General features: G+C 34.5%; 1 protein-coding gene across 3 annotated transcripts in view; it reads left to right on the forward strand.

Moving 5' to 3' along the window:
- Nucleotides 1-24,338, forward strand: part of LOC128999466 (monocarboxylate transporter 12-like) — an 84,811-nt gene that overhangs the window by 45,582 nt on the left and 14,891 nt on the right. For 2 of the 3 annotated variants that reach the window (XM_054426004.1, XM_054426005.1), the window contains exons 2-3: nucleotides 17,201-18,436; nucleotides 20,265-20,366. In XM_054426004.1, the coding sequence (XP_054281979.1) occupies nucleotides 17,311-18,436; nucleotides 20,265-20,366 (1,228 nt within the window). In that variant the 5' untranslated portion in view covers nucleotides 17,201-17,310. The remainder of the gene's footprint in view (nucleotides 1-17,200; nucleotides 18,437-20,264; nucleotides 20,367-24,338) is intronic. The other variant, XM_054426006.1, reaches the window with a different exon arrangement.

Here is a 24,338-nt window from a genome sequence, read left to right on the forward strand (position 1 = left end):
AAATACAGCACCTTTAGCTTATCGTAGAAACTAAAATATACTTCAGCTTCTTAAAGTAACCTAGTTCCCTGGAGAGTTCTTAAGCTTGTACCTGCCATTGCTGCAAAGTAAGTGCATTAAACGTCTCTATAAAATCTTTGATGAAAATTCACTCTCATATTTTAATACATCTTATTCCAAGCTAATCACATATCTTAAAAAAAATCTTAGAGAAAAACTTTTAGTGTATTAAGTATATAGATAGATGGTATAATATACAAATAAAGCACATACAGAAAACTTACTGATATATTTTTATATTTCCCAACAATTAAAACTAGCACACAATTACTTCAAAATAAATAACTTGACATCAACATTCACTTGGAATATAGTTTTAAGTTCTTTTACGTTATGAATAAGATTTGCTGGGATGAAAAAGTAGTATTCGGTACAACTAGAAGCACTACTTGTGGTAACCCAGTTTAGTGAAGCACTCTTTATCAAGTTCACGTAAAATAACATTGTTTGCTCAACTTAACTTTGAACCGTTTTAAATTCAATACAAATTTGTTTTACTGGTTTGCCAAAAGGTATCATTTAAATTCTTTCTAAAAACTAACTTTTTGTTACTGTAAAATATTTAAATTTCCTCCATCTTAGGAATAGTCTTTGTCTGATCATACTCTACTTGTTTACGGTCAGTGATTGCTATAGGGGCGGAGTTAATTTAGAGGTTAAAGCACTGTATTTATTTCATAGAGACACCTATTCAAATCCTACGAGGCGCCAATTGATATTTGCTTTGCTATAATTCTGTGACATGATGATTTTAAAATACCCGTAAGTTGAAGTCTCCCAGTATGGAGGTAAAGGGATGGATTTCTCAGCAAAAATAACTGTCTCTGCTTTGGAAAACTTCCTTTACCAAAAACAATTTTTATGATTGTTGTCATTTATTAAATTTCCAAAATTCTTGCCTTGTTTTCTTAATAGTTCTAGAACATTCCATGTGGATCTTAACCTTTATTGCAAAGAATTCTTTACCAAGAATAAAAGTTAAACTAAATGTTTTATTAATTGTAGTGACAAAAAATAAAATTAAATTAACCGAATGGAAGTCAACTGATGATTTTTTTACATTTTAGTAAATTTGAATAATTCATAGATTGTTTTGGCGTTAACCATTTTAAGATGATTTTTATTGCCAGATATTTTGTTTTTACAGTATTGTGAAGTGGCTAAGTATGCAGGTTAAAGTAGGGTTTACGTCATCGGCAGGCTGGCCTACTCTCCAGACCTAGGGGTTGTCATCCTTATTAAAACCATTTGTTTTATAAGAAATGACAGACACAGCCTTTCCACAAGTTATGCAATCCGTATTGCTGAAAACCATTTATGCTTCAACGGCTGATTTGAACACAAGACTAACTCAACCAAAAAAATCCATTTAAAAATCTACGCAAGTTCAACCATAGACTAACCAACACAAGTAGACTTCTCATTCCAATGAAAATTTTGGTAGACAACATTTTGTGCCTATTATTATTGTTTTTGATTACATCTTTTTCTTTTGGTTAAACAAAGTTTTAAATGACTGAAAGAACAAGAAACAAACTGTAAACAAAACACCACCTTTACAGTGCACTGGATGGAATTAACAATAAATTGTCTTCGGCTGATCCATAAGGATGAGAGATCTCCTAGGGGAGTGTTTTGTCTATGAACTTAACAAACAGCTAGAAGCTTTAATGGCATGCGCTGAAATGTGAGAGTTTAGCTATACCATTCGAGGGGTTTTGTTTAATATTCTCTTCGAGGTAATCACACTGCGAACTCATGAGTCCATCCGTCTGCTAGAGCTTAGAGGTTGAGTCCCACCTAAAATAAACGATGGCTTTGGTGGAAATTGACGGGATGGGTGGAAAAAGTTATAGGTCATATCAGTAACTTGGTATGGTTAATGGTTATAACATGGTCTAAAACAATTTCTGCGAAAACAATATTCAGTTAATATATTTACAAAAAAAGTAATGCAATAAAATATTGATTGAAAAAAATATTACAACTATACGTACATTTTAAAACACATTTCAGTTAGTTACTAATTTACAAATGAGTATTTGCAATTTCTGGACAAAGAACAGTTAGACGTGTTATGATTTGAATCAAACGTAACCAAATGAGAGTCAAATCATTCCCAGAATTCTCTGTAATCTGTTTAGATAGTAATGAGCTCTAAGGTAACTTGGTTTATGTCCCGACCACAAAGGCAGCTAAACCCATTGTAAATGCATTTTCAATTGTTATTGTTCTGTGCGGCGTAATATGGTTGAACTTTACAGTGAAAATGAATGAATAACAAAAATATGTAGGGTTAAAGATTAACAATAAAGTTTATGATTTTTACTCGTAAATATTATAGAAGTTTTCAAATTAAAAAATCAATATTAACAGCAATTTGTGAATCCATGTTTAATATGTAAATGTTTTGTGTTTGGAAAAACACTCTCCACAGTTTCAATTATAATTTTATTATAAATTCAACTAAAATAATAATCTTTATCACAAAAGGTTAATCTATTGGAGAGAATTTCTAATTTAAAGTTTTGATCTATGTATCAACAAATTCCACCAAATACCTTAAAACAATGTAATCTTTATTGCTATAAACCGTTCAAAAAATGTAGGCGGTTTTAGGGGAAGCAATCTTTCCTTTACTTGATTAACCTAACATTTAAAACTACAACTCAACAGCCGAGGTTTGTCAAAACGTCAATCAGCTGATACATAATATACAGGGTGATTGATATAAGTGTGCCAGCCGTTTTATTCAAAAACTATAAGAGATATCAAAAAAGTTAAATGGTAAGTGCCTTGGATTTTTTATTTAAAAAATTGTAGTCAAGTCGAAAAAATTATTTTAGCCACCATTTTTCCAATATGGCCACCAACTTTGATTTTTCTTATAGAACACCCTGTAATTTTAAGACGATTTTATTCTTGTGATTTTTTTCATAAACCTAACCGTTTCAAAGATAATAATGGTTAAAGTTTTGAAATTTCTGCATGAGAAAGAGTTTCGATAAAGGCCTAAGCAAGCATGCCAGCTGTTTTATTCGAAAACTATTCGAAATTTCACAACTTAACCATTATTATCTTTGAAACGGTTAGGTTTATGAAAAAAAATCACTAGAATAAATTGTCTTAAAATTACATTTTCTAACAGAATACATCATAAAATACAGGGTGTTCCGTAAGAAAAATCAAAGTTGGCGGCCATATTGGAAAAATTGCGGCTAAAATAATTTTTTCAACTTGACTACAATTTTTTAAATAAAAAATCCAAGGTTACCATTTAACTTTTGTTGATATCTCTTGTGGTTTTCAAATAAAACGGCTGGCACGCTTATATCAATCACCCTATATAATAAGAAAAAAAAGTAGTCGGGGACCTTCCCTTCAAACTGCACAAATTTTCCGAAGTATAGATGATATTGAAATATTACCTAACACAATCTTTAATTATTGCTAAACAATACAGAAACATTCCCTAACACTATTTTGCCAAACGATTCTTACTTCACCAACGGCAAAATGTTATGTGATTGTGGCCCAGTTATGAAATTCCGACCCCAATTTATAAAACACAATTTACCTGCATTCAACAGTTATTGGATGTACATGTCACTGTCAATAAAGGTCCGGTTTGTTAACAGAGCTTAAATGTAGAAACAACCATTACTGCCGGGGAAAATGATTTATCAAGGATGCAATAGAGTTCATTCTTGAGGTTGAAATTACTAGTTCTGATGTTTCATGTCAAGTCATTTACAAAACTGTTTATGCAAACGTGCAAATTTATTGATCTAGCCTATAATATTTATTTGCTGTACACTATGTATACTCTTGAATAGTGAAACAATTAGTCCAACAAAACAATAACAAGGATGTGCAAATTGTGTATTTTAATAGGGTTCAAAATTTAATTTCAGGGTAAAATAATAATGCTATGCCTTTATACTTTAATAGGCCCTACACTAAAAAGACTGAAGAGACTCAAATTGCAAGACTGAAGACTCAATCAAATTGCAATTATAAAAAATAACCTATTTAAAACCAACTAACCAATTTTCATAAACTGTTTCGTCTAGCTCTTATTTACAATCTTAACTCAGACTGTGATTAAATATTCAACTGAAGGATCGGCTGTTGTATTAAAATTGTATTTAAACCTTAATAGATGAGTGAACGAAGTGAACGAATCTATGTATCGTGTATAGCGGAGTCGGAGAAAAGTTGTCCGCTGGAGTATGTGTGTGTGTGTGTGTGTTCGCACCTAAAACTCAAGAACCGTTGCACTTATAGCGTTCAAATTTTGCACAAATAGTTATGACAACAGTGTAAAGACACCATTAAAATTCTAGACGATTCCGCTCAGTAGTAATTATAAAATACTTAAAAAACATTTTTAAATTTGTCCCATAAGAATAACATTAGGAGCTACCTTCTTCTTCTTTTTATTGTTTACGTTTTGCGACCAACAATTTTGTTGTCTACTTAAGACAGAGAGAACGACTTTTACTCTAAGCTCTTTCATTCATGGAGTAAACAGTTTGGCGTCTATGAATATATATCATTATAATTTCACAGCTTTCAGAATAATGTTATTTAAGCTAATTAAATTTCACAACTTTCATAATAATAAATTGAACTTAACAATATTAGTCGGCAGTTATATACCGTTTATGTTCAGTATTAAAATTTCGCCTTTTAATTAAAAGTATATAGGTATGTATGTACTTAGAACAAAGCAGCTTTTTACATTATTCAATTTAATGTTGGCATTGAATATTAAATATTCAAAAATGTTGGTATATTTTTATACTAAAATGCTATGCGAAGGGGGGGGGCAGGTCCCCGACGTAGAGAGTAGTAAAGGAAGCGGAAAGGTGAGCAGTGAAAAGAAAGGAGTACGGAAACCCTTTAAGACTGTTAAATTAACGTATCTGTAATACTTAAATGCTATGGAAAGATAGGGAAACAGGTCTACGATGTAGGAAGTATTTAGTGAAGGAAATAGTGAAGGAAGTAGTCAAGGCGAGCGCTGCGGAGTGTGGGGGGCCTTTATGACAGTTAGAATAATGTATCTGCAATTCTAAAAATGCTATGGGAAGGGAGAGAAACAAGTCCACGATGTAGGAAGTGGTGAAGGAAGTAGTCAAAGTGAGCAAACCGGAGTGTGGGAAGCCTTTGTGACAAATAGAATAATGTATCTGCAATTCTAAAAATGCTATAAGAAGGGAGGGAAACTGGTTCACGACACTTAAAGTGGTGAAGGAAGTAGTCAAGGCGAGCATTCCGGAGTGTGGGAACCCTTTGTGGCAGTTAGATTAATGTATCTGCCATAATAAAATGCTATAGGAAGGGAGGGAAACAGGTCCACGACGTAAGAAGCGGTGATGGAAGTAGTCAAGGTGAGCAGTCCGGAGTGTAGAAACCCTTTGTGGCAGTTAGATTAATATAACTGCAATTCTAAATCCAATAGGAAGGGAAGGAAACAGGTCCACGACGTCGGAAGCGGTGATGGAAGTAGTCAAGGCGAGCAGTCCGGAGTGTAGAAACCCTTTGTGACAGTTAGATTAATATACCTGCAATACTAAAATGCTATAGGAAGGGAGGGAAACAGGTCCACGACGTAGGAAGTGGTAATGGAAGTAGTCGAAGCGAGCATTCTGGAGTGTAGAAACCCTTTGTGGCAGTTAGATTAGTGTAACTGCAATTCTACAATGCTATGGGAAGGGAGAGAAACAGGTCCATGACGTAGGAAGCGGTCATGGAAGTAGTCAAGGCGAGCAGTCCGGAGTGTAGAAACCCTTTGTGACAGTTAGATTAATATACCTGCAATACTAAAATGCTATAGGAAAGGAGGGAAACAGGTCCACGACGTAGGAAGTGGTAATGGAAGTAGTCGAAGCTAACATTCTGGAGTGTAGAAACCCTTTGTGGCAGTTAGATCAGTGTAACTGCAATTCTACAATGCTATGGGAAGGGAGAGAAACAGGTCCATGACGTAGGAAGCGGTGATGGAAGTAGTCAAGGCGAGCAGGCCTGAGTGTAGAAACCCTTTGTGACAGTTAGATTAAAATACCTGCAATACTAAAATGCTATAGGAAGGGAGGGAAACAGGTCCATGACGTAGGAAGCGGTGATGGAAATAGTCAAGGCGAGCAGTCCGGAGTGTAGAAACCCTTTGTGGCAGTTAGATTAGTGTAACTGCAATTCTACAATGCTATGGGAAGGGAGAGAAACAGGTCCATGACGTAGGAAGCGGTGATGGAAATAGTCAAGGCGAGCAGTCCGGAGTGTAGAAACCCTTTGTGACAGTTAGAATTATATACCTGCAATACTAAAATGCTATAGGAAGGGAGGGAAACAGGTCCACGACGTCGGAAGTGGTGAAGGAAGTAGTCAATGTGAGCAGTCCGGAGTGTCGGAAACCTTTGTGACAATTAGAATAATGTATCTGCCATAATGAAATGCTATAGGAAGGGAGGGAAACAGGTCCACGACGTAGGAAGCGGTAAAGGAAGTAGTCTAGGTGAGCAGTCCGGAGTGTAGAAACCCTTTGTGGCAGTTAGATTAATATACCTGCAATACTAAAATGCTATAGGAAGGGAGGGAAACAGGTCCACGACGTAGGAAGTGGTAATAGAAGTAGTCGAGGTGAGCATTCTGGAGTGTAAAAACCCTTTGAGAAAGTTAGATTAGTGTAACTGCAATTCTAAAATGCTATAGGAAGGGAGGCAAACAGGTCCACGACGTAGGAAGCGGTAATGGAAGTAGTCGAGGCGAGCATTCTGAAGTGTAGAAACCCTTTGTGACAGTTAGATTAGTGTAACTGCAATTCTAAAATGCTATAGGAAGGGAGGGAAACAGGTCCACGACGTAAGAAGTGGTAATGGAAGTAGTCGAGGTGAGCATTCTGGAGTGTAGAAACCCTTTGTGAAAGTTAGATTAGTGTAACTGCAATTCTAAAATGCTATGGGAAGGGAGGGAAACAATTCCACGACGTAGGAAGCGGTGAAGGATGTAGTCAAGGTGAGCAGTCCAGAGTTTTGGAACCCTTTGTAAAAGTTAAATTAATCTATTTGAAATTCTAAAATGCTCTAGGAAGGGAGGGAAACAGGTCCTCGACGTAGGGAGTGGTGAAGGATGTAGTCAAGGTGAATAGTCCGGAGTGTGTGAACCCTTTTTGAAAGTTAAATTAATCTATTTGAAATTCTAAAATGCTATAGGAAGGGAGGGAAACAGGTCTACGACGTAGGAAGTGGTGAAGGAAATAGTCGAGGCGAGCATTCCGGAGTGTAGAAACCCTTTGTAATAATTAGAATAATGTACAGTATCTGCAATTCTAAAAAATGCTATGGGAAGGGAGGGAAACAGGTCCACGACGTAAGAATGGTGAAGGGAGTAGTCGAGGCGAGGAGTCCGGAGTGTGGGAACCCTTTGTGACAGTTAGATTAATGTATCTGCAATTAAAATATGCTATGAGAAGAGAGGGAAACAGGTCCACGACGTAGGAAGTGGTAAAGGAAGTAGTCAAGGTGAACAGTCCAGAGTGTGGGAACTCTTTGTGACAGTTAGATTAACGTATCTGCAATAATAAAATGTTATGAGAAGAGAGGGAAACAGGAAATACATTACGTATATTACCAATTACTTTGGTTAATTAATGGACGAGAAGTTAGGATTGTTGTTGACTGAGATTTGGTTTTTTTAAGAGGTTGGTCCAGCCTCTTTTAACCTCGCCCGTGCCTGGATCGTTTACAGCAAAGCAATTGGTGAGCCGGTACAGTACAAAGGTGAACTGTACTGATAAAATTTAGTGGCAGTGACCAGGATCCGAACTCACGACATCGCTGCCTTGGGCCCGAAGTTCGTGTGACGCTACCGACTTGAGTCACCGACTCACCATTATTTTCCCCGACTCATGGGTTGATTTGCCCATACAAATAACATTATTGTGTACACCAGTGACACCGGTAAGTGTGCTAGGTGTGGGTGGACTCTTTCATTATTGCGCTCATGTTCACTCATCCTGTTACGTGCAGAATAAGCGTACTACTAGTAAAGAAAGTTGGTTAGCAACGCAGGATATTTATAAGTGAACTCTATAAATAACCGAAACGCAAGAGAGGGATAGTTACCTTTTCCATTGACATTCGCAAGTGCGCTGGATCATAAGTTTTAAAATGACACCACAATTTTGTAAATCGGTTGAGTAGTACAGTGGAAAAAGGGATGTTATCAAGAAAACCCTTATTGCATTTAGATAGATCATTTTGCAGTTCCCCATTTTAATCTAAGCACATTGCAGTTAATAAACAATAATACAGTTTTGCAAAACATTAACAAACTAACCATACATCACATTTTCCTAGAATTTTGTACAATGAATTCAGCAGAAGTTAAGGCTATTAACATAGTGAGTAAGAGTCTTGGGAAGTAAAGAGTTAGGAGTGTTTAACATTAAGTATAAATGAGAAGCTTGCGGTGAAAAGCCACTGAATAGGTTCTATAAGTAGTTTTTCAACCCTCGGCGCTCGAGACGTTTACTTCAAACTTTTCACAGATTTGCTCGTCTACAAGCATATTTCAGACATTGTCATCTAAAATCAAATTTCAGCCATCAGGTAAAACCATTTAAAGATAAGCTTGTCTCCTTTATTTAAGGAAATTCTCACAACATTTTGTGTGAAAGCGGATACAAATTACTTACTACAAAAATTAGATAATACTTTTGTTGATTTAAAAAATGAGTGTAAATTGATATTGATTCAATAGATTATTACAGTAGTAAACTAAAGATTGTAAAGCTAAATTTTGTAATATGAGCTATAAGAAGGTAACATATTTACAAAATAATCATTAAAGTTCATTTAAGTCATTTGAGTCCCATAAAATGCTCCCTTTAACTATTAATGTTACAGAATTGATAATTATAAGATATAACATCTAAAACCCCCTAAATGTTTCAAAACTGAATAAAAATATTTTAACCTGTTCTTTAAAACAAATCTTAGGTTATTTGTTTATTTGTCTAGTTAAAACTTAATCTCTAAAGTTTTAATAACAATGTTTATTTTTACCAGAGTCATAAGAAGTTTAAAGTTGTTTGCACCATTCAAGGTTGTTAACATTAACATCGATCTAAAGTTTGTACATTACCAAAGTTTTTAAGCGGATGCTCTTAATACAATAGTCAGCTTAAAAATAATGTTGGAAGGTACTATACTATGTAATTTCCTGCTCTTGGCTCCCATTAAAACAGTTTAATTATGAAGCTTTCAATTTGTGATTTGATTATCAGAAATATTTTCTTTACAACAATTGATTTCACCTCATATCAAAAATATTTCGTTTAAGATTGAGAAAGAGAAAGTTATACAGTACAAAGGCCAGAGTTAAGGCAGTTTCGTAAGAAAACATGTAACAAATTTCAATGGCTTACAAAAACAAAATGATTTATAAATAAAAAACTTGTTTTAAAAACAAAACGTTTTAAACACACTAAAAAGTAGAAAATAATTTATAAATATGTGGAGAGTGTAAATACTTGTAAGATTTAAAACGAAAAACGTGGGGTGCATGCAATAGATAATTTACAATTACCTTCACCTATTGAACTAATGTATTATTATCAATTGCATGCACCCCACATTTTTCGTTTTAAGGCTAGGATTATACTAGGACGCTGGCGTCCGAGAGGCCAGCGTCCGGGACGCTAGCGGGGCATTAAATCAAATGGGGCCGATTATACTATGGATGCTAGCGTCGGATGCTAAAAAAAAGCCACCAAAAGCTCGAAATTATTACCGTAGGTGGCATGGTAAAACCTAGGCCTGGGACCGATTTACTTTTTCATTTTGATGTCCCCAGAGGCCAAAAACACCATCCGTTCGTATAGATTTAAATATTATATATATATATATATGTATAAACGTGATAACTGGAGTAACTTTTGTTCTATTTTGAAGAAATTTGGTTTTAAGGTGAAGGGTGGGATAAATTTGAATGAGTTCACGAACCAGCATGAACATACCTTGGGAACGGGGTTTATGTGCTAAAAAAGGGGGTTTGTCATTTTTGACCCATAAAACTAAAAAATTCACAATTTCTCTCTAGATAATTTTAATGAGCTCAAAAACAAATAATTTAGTACCTATATTTAAGTGTTTTTGTACTGTTATTAGTTATGGAGAAAATAAAAAAAGAGTATATTAAAAATTGCAATGTTATTCTTATAGAAAATGTTGCTAAGTGTTGGAATTTGCTTGTGTATGGATATATTTCGATTAAACTTGGACAATTTGTTTTATACTAAGCTAATAATACAGTATTTTACTAAAAAACACACTTTATTAGCCCCCTTAAAGCATAAAACCTTGGTACTCGTTAAATCTAATGTTATTCAATGTTACAAAAAGTGACTTAACATTGAAATAAAATGGCAGCCCGAGAGGCTAGCATCCCAACACAAATCACGTCATTTTTCGGCTCGAGGTGGGACGCTAGCCTCTCGGACGCCAGCATCCCGGACGCCAGCGTCCTAGTATAATCCTAGCCTTAATCTTACAAGTATTTATACCTCTTAAACCTCTGCTCTTCAACTGTCAAATTAGGGTATTTACAGCTGACTTAAATTAATTGATATATTTACATTCTTTTAAAATGTAAACATGGAAAATTTGGAAGACCATAGGGCGTAGCCCAAGGAAAATATGAAAATTAAATGAAATAATATTGCATTGTCATCCGTTTGTGATTTCAAAACTCTAGCTCATCAGGAACATCATTTAAAATTGATATCAAAATTTGCAGGAAAGTGAGCTAATAAAAACAAGCCCATGGGGCGTAGCCCAAGGGAAATATGAAAATTAAATTATACAATATTGCATTGTTATCCATTTATGAGCTATGTTTCAAGTTCCAAGTCTCTAGCTCATCGGGAAGTATCGAAATTTGCAAGAAAGCGAGTTAATAAAAACAAGCCCATGGGGCGTTGCCCAAGGGAAATATGAAAATTAAATTATATAATACTGCATTGTCTTCCATTTGTGAGCGATGTTTCAAGTTTCAAGTCTCTAGCTCATCGGGAAGTTAGTATAAAATTGATCGCAAAATTTGTACCGGACAAGAAAGCGAGCTAATAAAAATGTTTTAATAAAATACTACTATTTCTCTTATTTTGGACTTGCAATGTACTCATCCAGCAAAACTTTTGAGATTATTCTAAAAATTGTTGTTTTTTGTGATATCAGACTTTTCTAAAACTCAGCTGTTTTTTAAAACCAAAATCATTTATTTCATGGACAGCTGGGTTAAACATCGTGGCTACTGACTTTTCTCAGAATCGAACCAAGGTTCAGGATTCAGCTACCCAGCCATTTGTAGATTTTGAAAATAGATTTGAAGTAAATGTATTCTGAGTCTTGTCATTGCCTAGCCCAATAATGATGCATAGGTATCAAAACGCTATGATCGGCAGCAACTCAACTGTTAGACAAGCACTATAACCACTTTAAACTCAAATACCCAGTATGATTGAAATATTTAAAAAGTTTTTTTGTTTGTGTATACGTCGGTGGCAATTTTCAGAGGAGATTGATTTAGCAGAAGTGTTATTCAAAAGCTTTTTTGTGAAAGCGGTACAACACCATATGTTTTGTGGATGTGTTTTGTGTGTTTGACGGGAATTTAACCCATCCCTCCCGCACCAAAGACCAAGACGCTAACCACTAGGCTAGCAACACACCCACATTCATTTGTTACATTACTATAAAATGTAATTAATTTCTGTAAAATTACTAAATTGAATGTAGATATCAATGGTTAATGGATGGGAGGGAGTGGGTTGCTATATAGAACAGTTCTACCCACTGCCATAAACCAAGGCGGGTCGTGTCAAAGACAGTCGGGCAATTAGAAACCCACACCTCTGTTAAACTGTCTCCATGTAACATAGTACGGTCCTCTTTCATCATATAAATGAAACATTCAGTTTTCTGTGGATTCATTTTGTTTAATTTGATTCCAGTTCCTTAATATATCACATTAACTTACTTGGCTACATGAAATCATTATGAATCAAATTTAAAAAATAGCTAAAACACATTTGCTGTAAATGAAAACCTAAACCTATTAAACAAATCAATGAAACACCTCTTTAATGGATTAAGGAGTAGCAGACAACAGATAATCTTTTATTAATTATTCAAAATTATTGTATTAATTTTTTACTATGTGAGTTTTTTATTAGAAAATAAAATAATGCTTGTGGTTGTTTTCTCTCCTATTATAAAGCAAGGCTGTGGGAAATCAGTTATATTTTCCAGCAATAAAAGATGATTGTGCACATTTAATAAGTTTTCTATAGAAAACTCAACAGATCATAGAAAACAAAATCATAGATTTAGATAAATACCCCTGCCGCAGCAAACCTGCAGACTAAGCGAATTTCCATTTGACTGAGTGGATTTACACTGAAATGTCTACTTTAAAATATCACATTTATTCTTGATTTAAATAGAATTAGTTTAACAAGTACTTAGGTTTGCTCCATCAGGGAGGGTAAAACAGTTTTTTTTTTTTTTTGTAAAATGTGAATAGTTAGTAAGAAATAAAAACATTTTCCAAATTTGATCAAAATATGTTCACAAACAAGCAAACTACAACAGTTTACTTATTCTCCATAAGAATAACATGGGAATTTTAAATTTACAATTTTTTGGAATTTTCTCCGTAACCATTAGGCGCATAATAACGCTTCAACATACTAAATTGTTTGTTTTTTTAAGCTCTACAAAATGGTTTGGAAAGAAATTGCTAAATTTTATGTTTTTTGGGTCAAAAATGGGAAAAACCTATTTTTACCCCATAAAACCCCCCGTAAACCCCCGTTCCCATGGTCCGATCATGCTGGATCGCGAACTCGTTATATATGAATTTGAACGGATGGTGTTTTTGGCCTCTAGGGACCTCAAAACGAAAAAAAAATCGGTCCCGCGTCCAGGTCTTACCATGAGTACTACGGTAATAGCTTATTCCCTATATGGGAAATTCGCTAAAAACCAAATCATTTATGGTTCTGTAGGTTTTAGATAGTTTGTATTAAATTGTAATGACTTCGTAAAAAAATATTTAAATAAGAAATCCTGCTCAATAGGTAGGTACTGTTAAAAGACCAATAGCTCAAATAAATGCGGTTCAGTCAAATTTAATCAATATCGTAATAGATTTTCGTAGTCTTCAAATTAGGTACATTAAATACAGTGTGAATACTGTGAATACACAGTCTCGTTTGCAAAATATTCTAAACTACTGTACTACACATTTTATAAAAGCATTTCAAAATATCACAAATTACTACAAGTGCAAAACGACCTTTTAGTGAAAACAAGTGGAATGTTAAACAAAATTGTATTGTAATAGTCAACTTGTTGAACAAATGAAGCAGTTGTAGTATTGCAGTTCCATTTCCTACCCCACTTCCTCCATCCCTTACAAGGGGGGTAGTTTCAACTCATTTTCCTCTTCATTTTCATATTTCTACTCCCCTTGGTAAATGTCGCACGGAAATTGGTTAGGTGGTCATCTTACTAAAATTGTATCCACTACTTATCCAGTCTCATATTAGCTTTGATATTCAATGGAAAATGATCCTTCTTATTAATAAGCAAGAACACTTTTATAATTGTTATTTAGGTTGGAAAAGTTGACCTAGCATATTGGTTCAAATTGCTGTGTTAGATGAGCCAAATTAGTTTGCTTCAAGTGATCGCTTCTACAACGAAATTTTAAAATCATCACAGATTTTCCAACATTGACATCTTTGCTTTCTCCGTAACAATAAGTAATATGTATCTTTAAGCGTAGATTCAGTAGCACAAATTATTTATTGTACTTTTGTATTGTGCTTGGGACCTCTTCCATAAATGAGAACATTATTTTGAGCCACTCATTAAGTGTACCACTGTAAAATATTGTTTCTTTCTTGCACTAACCTTTGAATCTTGCCCATCTGTAAGGCAAATGTGTCAGTTAGCATCTTTTATGTCCCAATGAATTATCATAGTACAAAAACTGACACTGAAAACAGAACTTAAACAGATAGAACATACAGTGTTTCTTTTTAAATGCGATTTGTAATATAGTACCTATCTAAATTTGGCTTTACTAAGGTGCAAGTTTAATAGACACTTTTTCCTAGTACATCCCTATATACTTGTATTTGTAATGACTGTTATTAAAGATGTAGTTAACCGCAAATCCAAATGTTAAACACTTTCTGATTATTATGTTTCCATACATTCCGTGGTGAGTAATACTTGTCGGTAAAGGATATTTTTAGGAAGCAGTTTTGCCACCAAAGAAAATTGGTTCCGTGACAGTTGGTTTTAATGTTGAAGTTAACGCCAGTTTTGCTCCAATCTAGGATGATCAGATATAACAGAAAGTCCTATCAAGGAAAAGATTTGATTTTATATTTATTTTCCTTGGGTTTTATCAGTTGAGAAAAAATATTATATTTCAAATAAATACTTAAGTATATTTTTTATAGATGTATATTTATACCCCTTTTGAAAATTGTTAATATTGAATGTGTAAAACAACTACAATTTATTTTAACTTTTTTTTTCCTTGTACGGTATTTGTTTTATTGTTGTTACCCAAATTATTATAGAGATTTATTTTGTTAAATGTAATAAACGGTATCAGCAATCTGAATCTGACACAAACTTTCTCCCATTAGCTTGTCAACAACCTTTATCATGGGTAAGCTATGAGAGTTAACTATGATATTTAATAGGTAAAATCACAAAAGTTTCATTAGCTTTTGAACCGTGATTTTACAAGAATGGGAGTAGTACCATTTTTTCAGAATCTAAAGGGCGACAACATACTAAATTTGTATCAAAATCGTTCTGGCCATTTTTGAGAAAATCAGATTTTTCCATTTTATGGGTTTTTATGGAATGGTTGCACTATGTTGTTAAGAATTATAAGGATTATCATATAGTAATTTCAATCAAAACCGGCTTTAAAAAAATACAATTTTCTCTTATTTTATGGGTTTTTATGGGAAAATAACATAATTTGCAATAACCTTTGAACCGTAATTTTTACAGAAATGGGAGTAGTACCAGTTTTTTCAGAACCTAAAGGGCTACAACATAATAAATTTGCACCAAAATCGTTCTGGCCATTTTTGAGAAAATCAGATTTTTCCATTTTATGGGTTTTTATGCAAAAATCTACATTAAAAATCTAAATTTCGTAAAATTAAAAAAAAAAAACGCCTGGAGATATCATGTACATTCATACCAAATTTCATCCAAATCGGACCACTGGTGCAATTTGTAGCTTTGTACACATACACACAGACATCACTTCGAAACCCACTTTTTGGGTCCAGGGGGACTCAAAACTCAAACTCAAAAATTTTGACAAAAACAATACTTTCTCCATGTAATATGGTATGGGGAGAAAGGAAAAACTTGTTTTGAGTTTCATTGTATATTTTGTATTCATATTGCATTGACAATAAATAATATTTTTATTTTGAATAGACATTTACATCAAGCCAGCAATACAATACATATTATTGATAGAAATTAGTCAAACATCATTTTGAAAATAGGACTGTTTTATTCATTAGAAAATTAGAGACTCCCTTTAAAATAAATTAAATTTATTGGATTGATTTTTCTGATACAGTAAATTATCATACAATTAAATTCTTTTACAACATGTTGTGGCAGATTTGCATTTGAAGTCTGTGGATGGGCATTTGGAAATTTATAAGGATTTTTAATTATTAACTCTACAAGATGGACATTAAAACATTTAACAATTATTACCCTATGCTTGTTCAACTAATTTTTCTGCAACATATTAATGCTATTTCATACTCACTCATCTAACCTGTCATGCAAAATCATTAAATAAGTATAAATAAAAATATTAGGTGCTTGGTATAAACATGTATTAGTTCTTTCTAAAAGTAGTAAGCAACACGTGCAAAACTCTAGTAATGGAAAAAGTAAGAATTTTAACATTTCAAAACAAGCTAAAATATCTTGATTCATTGTTTCCGACCTGAGATACATTGTTTCTTCCTGAAAGCTTGGAAAAATAGAGAAATTCCAGTTTGTTGACTTTGCACTCCACTACCAGTCTGAGGCGAACTTTCTGAAAGTTTTTGGCAGTTTGAGATTTCCAGTTTCAAACTGACTTTTCCTGACAAGTTGAAGGAAAGATTTTTAATAGCAAAATACTGATATAAGTTGTAGTTGTTTTTCTTTAAATAATCCCCTCTATAATGTTTCTTCTTTTCTACAGTTTTGTTACAATTCACACAAATATTGAGTAAGCTACCAATAAGCTGGTAGTGACTTATTAACACTGTGTTTTCTTAGAATTTCTAAATGCTTCCAAATTAAGTATTTATCACTAAAAAATGTGAAAATAAATTTGCTAAACAAAGAAAAACACTACATATTAATTGTTGTGCTATTTGTACGATGAAATCATCAAGTTTAATCTTGGATTGTCGAGACTAGTATCCATTTAAAGATTTAGGCCACAGAAACAAAACATGAATGTAGACACATTTGACCAGTTCCTAGACCTCAGATAACCCCAGTGATACAACAGTTAAGTGATAACCACTTGGATAACACGGATACTCCAATGTATCCCACATCCACTATCCACAACACTTATGAAGGCTGGGGTCACCAGATAGATATGGTTCTATTGGATTGTCCTGAGGTTTTTGTCCCAATGGCATTTTTTTCTTAGTCAAGGTTTGCTGTGTTTAGTCAAGTTATTAGAGTAATGTTTTAGTCTGATCGGTGTCTTTTTGTCAATGTTGGCAGTTGTGTTATTTTAGAATAGGTTGTCACCTTTAATCTAAGGTTGTACATTTTTAACTGGGTTACTTATTTATCAAGGTGATGGTAGGAAAAATTAGGATGTTGAGTTGGAAAATTTACTTATTAACGGAAATCTGCTATGTCAGTCTTCTGTTTTTTATAAACTGGACCTTAGTGATCCTCAAAAAGTTAGTTCTGCTGCACTGTTAATTTTAGATAGTTCTTTTTAAAATTATGCTTAAGTGTTCCTCACTCTAGTTAGTTTTTTTTGTTTTTTGCAGGAATTGTAATTGCAGTGGGGCATGGCCGGCTCTGGTACTAAACTGATGACATTGACAACAACCGTGACCTTGAGTGACCTTCAGACACGCTTCAGCCGAGACCTGGCAGAATGGAGGACGACGACGCAGCAGCAACAACAACCCCTAGTGAAAAAACTCCCGAGCACAACAAAACGGACGAATCGCCCCGCATTGGTGTAAATGTAAATGGTGTGGTGAAACAAGATGGCTGTGATAAGTTTAACCGGAGTGTGGCGTCGAGAAGCAGTTCGTCTTCGCTGTTGTCGATGCGGCGCCGATCCATAGTAATGAGTCCGACGAGCGATGCGGCCAAAGCGAGCTTCAACAGTAAAACTGGACTTCACGTGCAGTTCCACTCGAGTACGAATACAAACGGTTCCGGTCAGGGAGAAAAGAAAGGGAGAGCGCCCTCGTACACCTCGACGAGTTCAGGGAGCTCGAGTTCAAGTTACGAGGACGACTCGAGCTCTGGCTTGTCCGAGGTAAAGGCACCTGATGGCGGATGGGGATGGGTCGTCGTCTTTGCGGCATTCATGGTCAACCTGATCGCAGACGGGATTACGTTTTCCTTTGGTGTGATTTTTGTAGAGTTTCTTCATTACTTCGGCGAGGGTAAAAGCAAAACAGCATGGATCGGCAGTTTATTCATGGCAATGCCTTTGTTGTCCGGTCCAGTGGCAAGTTTCCTAACGGACAGGTACGGGTGCAGAAGAGTGACTATAATCGGTGCAATATTGGCTGCTGCGGGATTCATAATCTCCTCGTTCACCAACAGTGTGGAGTTGTTGTTCCTCACATTTGGTATCATCGCCGGGTTTGGACTGTCGTTGTGCTACGTGGCGGCAGTCGTGATTGTTGCATATTACTTTGACAAGAGGAGATCGTTTGCGACCGGTCTATCCGTGTGTGGTAGCGGGATCGGCACGTTTGTGTTTGCACCTGTCACACAGTTTCTGCTTGTGGAGTATGGTTGGCGAGGGACCACTCTGGTACTCGCCGGGCTCTTCTTGAATCTTATTGTGTGCGGAATGCTAATGCGAGACCTGAAGTTCACTCCAGGGATGAGTAAAGGTAAAGACCTGAAGAAACGGAAGAAGAAATTACGTCTCAACACAACCTGCAGTGCCGACTCCTTCTCGGCTCTCAACTCCACCCAGCAAACTCCCACATCATGTCCCAGCAGCGGAGAGCTACGGAAACTCCTTCAGCGACCTGGTGAGTATTATACCTTGCAGCTATTACCATTGACTTATGGATACTGAACTAGACATCTGCTGTAGCCAAATCTTTATTGAAAAAGAACATAGTTGAATGAGGCACTCTAAAATCTAGGAATGAATGTTTTACAGTTTTTCTAGAATTCAATTTTCTCCTACAGTATACAGTAGTTTTTGAAATTATGATAATTGATGTAATTCATAAGATGCTATGTTCTTTTTGTTTGGCTTGGTTGAAAATTTAGCTTTAAATGTATTTGGCAGAAATAAGTTGATTATATCTCTACACTCCGCCAGTGGCTCAGTCGAATGATGTCAGTTTTATTCTAAAATTGGAAACAGTTTTAACATGGAATGGAATGTCTAGTTCTATCCAATGTCTAAGATATTGATTAACCATAAATTTATCTAATTTAGGTAACTATCACCCTTAGGTGACTTACTTTTGTTTGCTTTCATTCTATTATTAAGTAATATATTTTAGTGAACTGTTTAGTAGTTTTCAATGGTTAACACTTCGGCAGGTAGAGAGTTGGACCGTTGGCCACATCTGAGGATTTTGGGCCGAAGTGTTTTACGACACATTTTTAACTACCTTCTTCGTGCCATTAAAAAGTTTAATTTCTTTTATAAACTAAATAATTTTAAAAATTGACAAAACTTTCAGATGAGGGGTTTAAAAACGTAATACAGTAGGCCTAAATGAATTTCAAATTTTAAACAAGTTAGTGTTTGTACTAAATAACAATAATAATTCTGAATACAAATACAATGTATCAGAAACATTTAGACATGCTGATTACATTTTGATTATGGGCTAACTGTTCAATTCACACGGTGTAGTAAGTTATATTAAAATTGAAATTAATATAAAACACCTTATTTAAACATATTCAAAATCATTTATTTGATCAAGTTTATGAATATTTGACATATTAGTAATTTTACTGTGTTATTCACTGTAAGGTGGCACTAACTAGTTTTTTTTTCTTTGGACCGCTAAATGTAAAGTGATTGGTTTCTGGTATTCACTTTGTGGTTATTTTACCACACAGAAACCTAATCCACATGTTTAGTTAAATAAAACTCTTTACAATTCTGATTTCAAAGAGACTACAAAAACTCTTAACATTTGTAAAAATATTTAGTTCACAAATACTGATATAAACTTCTTCACTTTTTTCTCTCAATTTGTTTTTTTATCGTTGTAGACGACAGTTTTCACAAACTATAAGGCTAAATGTCAGTGTTAATAACAAAAAATAAATTTCTTATTTTGTTAGGGTCTAAGTTCAGTAAGTTTTTACAAGTAACATTTTCGTGCCAGCTAAAAACTAGTTTCTTAACGTAGAAGTTTCAGTTGAAATTTGGTACTAACCACGTAGGAAGTAAGGTACAGAGGAAACATTCAATGGTACACTTAAGTGGTGTCTAGGGCAAAGCTAATACCATGACCCCCTCAACCTCATGTACACTACAATGCAGTGGAGGAAGACTCTGTGCAATAGTTTTTACACAGTGCTCGCCACATGGGCCCTTTCTTGCTCTTCGCAAGCATATTTCCATTTCCGGCACAACATACAAGAGCTGAAAGCGCACGGTAATCCCATAAGCTTGTTTTCTCTGTACCTTACTTCTCTATGTACTAACTCATCAGAGTATAATGCAACATTGCAGTTAAGTATCAATACTTACAAAAAGTAGTCAAAACTAATGTAGTTAAAACTCTCCATGGAGGGTTTTAAGACTGACGATATATGTTGTAGTTTTATAACTAGTCGTCGGGTGTGAGTGCTAAGCGATGTCTAACATATAGTGGTGCGTAGATCATGGAACACCGATGTTTGATGTTGCCCCGATGGATCTCAAGACCATGGCTCGATTCCTTCTTAAACTGCCTCCGTATGGAGATAAACTGATAAAATTAGGTAACCATTGGCACGGCTGCCATAACTGTACAGTGTGTTTTTTCTCATTTTAAATTTGACGAGTTCAACTAATTTGGATTTTGAATTTGGTATTTTTTTGCTACCTATATTATTTTATTTTGTAATTCTGTGTCAATGCTATCAGAATATTGTTAGAAAGGAGGTTAAATAATTTCAATCGAAAGCGGTTTAAGCCTAAAATTGATGTGGATATAGCAGATTCAAAACCCACTGATTGTTTCTTCAAGAGTCAAAAGTTCTTAGGCTACTCTTAGCAAGTAATACACTTCAATTTCCATCAAGTTCTTTACTGATAATAAAAAGCTTTTTATTTCATCAATTTCTCTTTCAGTATAGGCCTATACAAGATTTACAGTTAATCATTCAGTTATTCATTTATTTGTTCAATAGATAGTACAGTAACTTATATTTTTCGTTTGTTTTTGTATTTTACTTAACATTTGGAAAATTAGATAAACGCTACAATTTAACTCTAAAATACAAGACATTTCTATGACATAATCCACAGCTTGTATTACCAGATGTAGGCCTACTACCGTAGACAATTTGTTACAAAAAAGATAAGTCAAGATAAAATTGTCTTATACATTTTTTTTCTTTCAAATTATGGTTCCATTAATTGTTCATTGGTTTTTAGTATCACTTGGATGAAATTAATCTGCTAATGTAATGTTTCAACAAAACTACTTTGTTCACCATAGTTCTCTGTTAATGAAATACATACACCCATTAAACTGAAATAGATAAAACACTTGTAGACATTTAGATACATATTTATTATCTCTCAGAAGAAAATTGTTTATATGCTCTTTAACTCAAATTTGGTGAGCAAGTCGTAAAATGAGAAGAAATCCATTGTACAGTATATGTTTGTTGTGCGATGCATACGTTTTTCCGAAAGTATGCCTGTTCTAAAGATTTTTCCAGGTTGTCCCTACTTCTTGTGTTTAATCTAACTTTTGTGTGAGCTTTATTTTAACCAAAAATAGTTTCCAAAGAGTTTTATTTACAGCCCACTAGTGGAATCAAGAGTGTGTTTTACTAAAGTAGTTGTATGAGTTAGATGTTTGGAGTGTGAAGTTAACGTGAATAACTTTATTTAGTCCTGGGTCCTATGTATAGGTCAGGCCAGCGGTTTGCATGTGATGCGCTAATGGGTCTGGAAATAATTGTGCCCCTCTCTACCTACCTTGTGAGGGAATCTTTCTCTTCCTTGCGCTCCCAGGCCCGGGCCCACCAGACCCATTTATTAAAGCGGCCCTGCAGTGTTTCCTACTATTTTTATAACCAGAAATTTGTCTGAGGTGTCAAAATGTAATTACAGTTTTTCCCATCTATCTATCTTCCAAAAAATTTGTATAGCCTACATTTATATACTAACACATATATATTTATATTATACACATTTATATTTGGTGGAAGCATTATGGAAGTAAAATTGTTAAAATTAAGAAGACTGTTTTTTGCTCAGATAATTACTGTGTGCTTTTAGTTTGTGTAACATTTTCTCGGAGTTATGGGAAAACAGAAGTGTTAAACACAATATTTTGTATTACTGGTTTTGAATAAGTTGATTAGCGAGTGTGATCCTTTGTGCTTAAATATTATCAATTTAACGCAAAGTGTTATGTTTTTTTTATATACAAAGTATATTGAGATTTAAGTATATTGAATTTATCCACAATTTTCTACATTATTGCTACTTTTAATATTCCACATTATATCATTTGTTGCCTTGGACAACACCTTTTGATTTTTAACTTTGTAGATTAAAGAAATCAAATAGGTACCTATTTTTTTTTGTTTTGTGTCCCAGAGAAATGTTAAAAAAAGTCATGTTGAATAAATAAGCTTCTTTGGGGATGTTCGATTTTAAATGCTTAAGCCCTTTCACACGAGGCGGGTTTACAAGCTACATGCCAGCATGTAAGAAGCCGGCAAGTCAGCGAGTGCACTTGTTTTTGTTAACACGATGCTTTTTCCACTCGCTCAGTAGCTGGCTTCTGACCAGACCACTTGGGTGTTTTTTAATTGTGAAATCTTGCTGGCTGTGTTGGTTTTGTGTTGGTGTTTGCGTACATTTAAAATGTAATGGTCTGTGAGAAAAGTATCGGTGTTCCTAAATGTGTATGTACCAAAAGTACCCAGCCTTATGGAATATGGAAAAAACTATGCCAATAAACCATCAGGGGTAAATTTTTTTAAACAGCTAATGATCGGAGGAAAAATAAGAGAACATGGATGAAAAACAGTTGAAATCCAAAATAAAGTAATGTTTTCGATGCACCATAATCCATACGTCTTCCTACCCACTGTCTTACCCACACTTACCTCCTTTTCCGTTTCTCATCTTGCCTTCTAATAAATTCATTTTAATCTCTTTTGCTACTATTACAACTCCCGCAAGAACCTACTCTTCTAACATCTTTAAATAACAAGCGCACAAACACAAGCAACTGTGTTCACACTGGGCTACTTACACGCTAGATAGCTCAAAAGCTGGAGATGAGGCGTGTAAATTAGCCGCAGAGTCAACTTTTTCCAAAGCTTTTTTTAAAAGCAGCTTTTGAGCGAGTATGTCGTTCACACTGAGCTATATTACTAGCTGCGTGTAAAAAAGCTGGCGTGTAGCCTGTAAACTCGCCCCGTGTGAACGGGGCTTTAGAAAACTTGGTTTAAGAGAAGAAGTGTTTATTGAAATGCACTATCCAGATTTTAATGTAAAACAAACAATAGACAGGTCTCCAAGATTGAGAAGTCGCTTGTTACCGAGATTCAAGCAAATATTTAATCTTAAAATCGTCTCTAGTAATTGAGTTAAAGTCTCCAAAAATAATGGTTCTGTCCAAAAATAAATCAATGTCTCAAGTTTTGTAAATTGTATGGTGCTTAGTGGCCCAAGATCACTTTAGGATTGAATGGTATAAATTACATGTCCGTTGGTGATCCTAATGTCTTCTCGTCTATGGCAAGTGGTTTTGAGATTAAATCTCATCCTCAGGCTTCTTCATATTGCATATCGGTGAACATTGTGTTTGTTTGGTTATGTGTTTACCGACGACCTCAACTTCAGTGAAATGAAATTCGAAGAAGCCACATGATTTTAATCTCAAAAACTAGTTGCCATAGACGTAGGATCACCAACAGATTGGTTGTTAAAACAATTTAATTTGTAAATTTTCTGTACTAATCTTAGATTTATAGTTTGCCCTTCAACTCTAGGAATAGATTACCAAAAATTAAAATAGAATAATTTTTAGTCAGTCTTTCTGGTAAATACAAGTTAACTGTAAATATAATGATAACCCACCTAAAACTACTTAGTTTTCAAACTTGCTTTTTGTAAAAAGTTCTAAGTTTAGATGGAAACAGAATGTTGTTTGCAAAGTGTTGAGGACACTAGAGTAGATGGTTCTTCATTATACTGCTTATTAGCAAGCCCCTTCATATGGTAGACTGCAGCTTCCAACACTTAAGGTGCATACCAGCTTCTATATTTTCATTGAATCTTTTTGTGAAAATACCTTCTCAAAAACAAAATGTAGATCGGATTACATATTTGCAATAGACATTGTCAAAAGAAATTACATTTATAAGTTGGAAATACTTATACATACAATTCTTAGGACAACACATATGACATGTTTAGTCTTATTAGTCAATTTTGACTTAATAGTCAGAATAAAAAATAGTGAAATAATTAATATCAGTTTGGAATTAGAGTAGAATTGCAACTGCAATCAATTAGAAAAGTCGTCAAACAACTGTTGATTAATTTGTTATTGATGGCTGCAAAAACAATCCGAGTGGAGAGGCCACAAAATTAGCCCCGGGTGAAAACAAGAGTCACATTTCACTCGAGTGGTTTTTTGATTGATGTGGCGTCGATGTGCGTTAATTGTGTTAAGGTTTACATTTCAAAAAGGTCAGACAAGTTGAGATGTGATTTTA

The sequence above is a fragment of the Macrosteles quadrilineatus genome, unplaced genomic scaffold (assembly GCF_028750875.1).
Source record: "Macrosteles quadrilineatus isolate MER2022 unplaced genomic scaffold, UCM_ALF_1.0 Scaffold_8__2_contigs__length_117827958, whole genome shotgun sequence".
Taxonomy (NCBI): Eukaryota; Metazoa; Arthropoda; class Insecta; order Hemiptera; family Cicadellidae; genus Macrosteles; species Macrosteles quadrilineatus.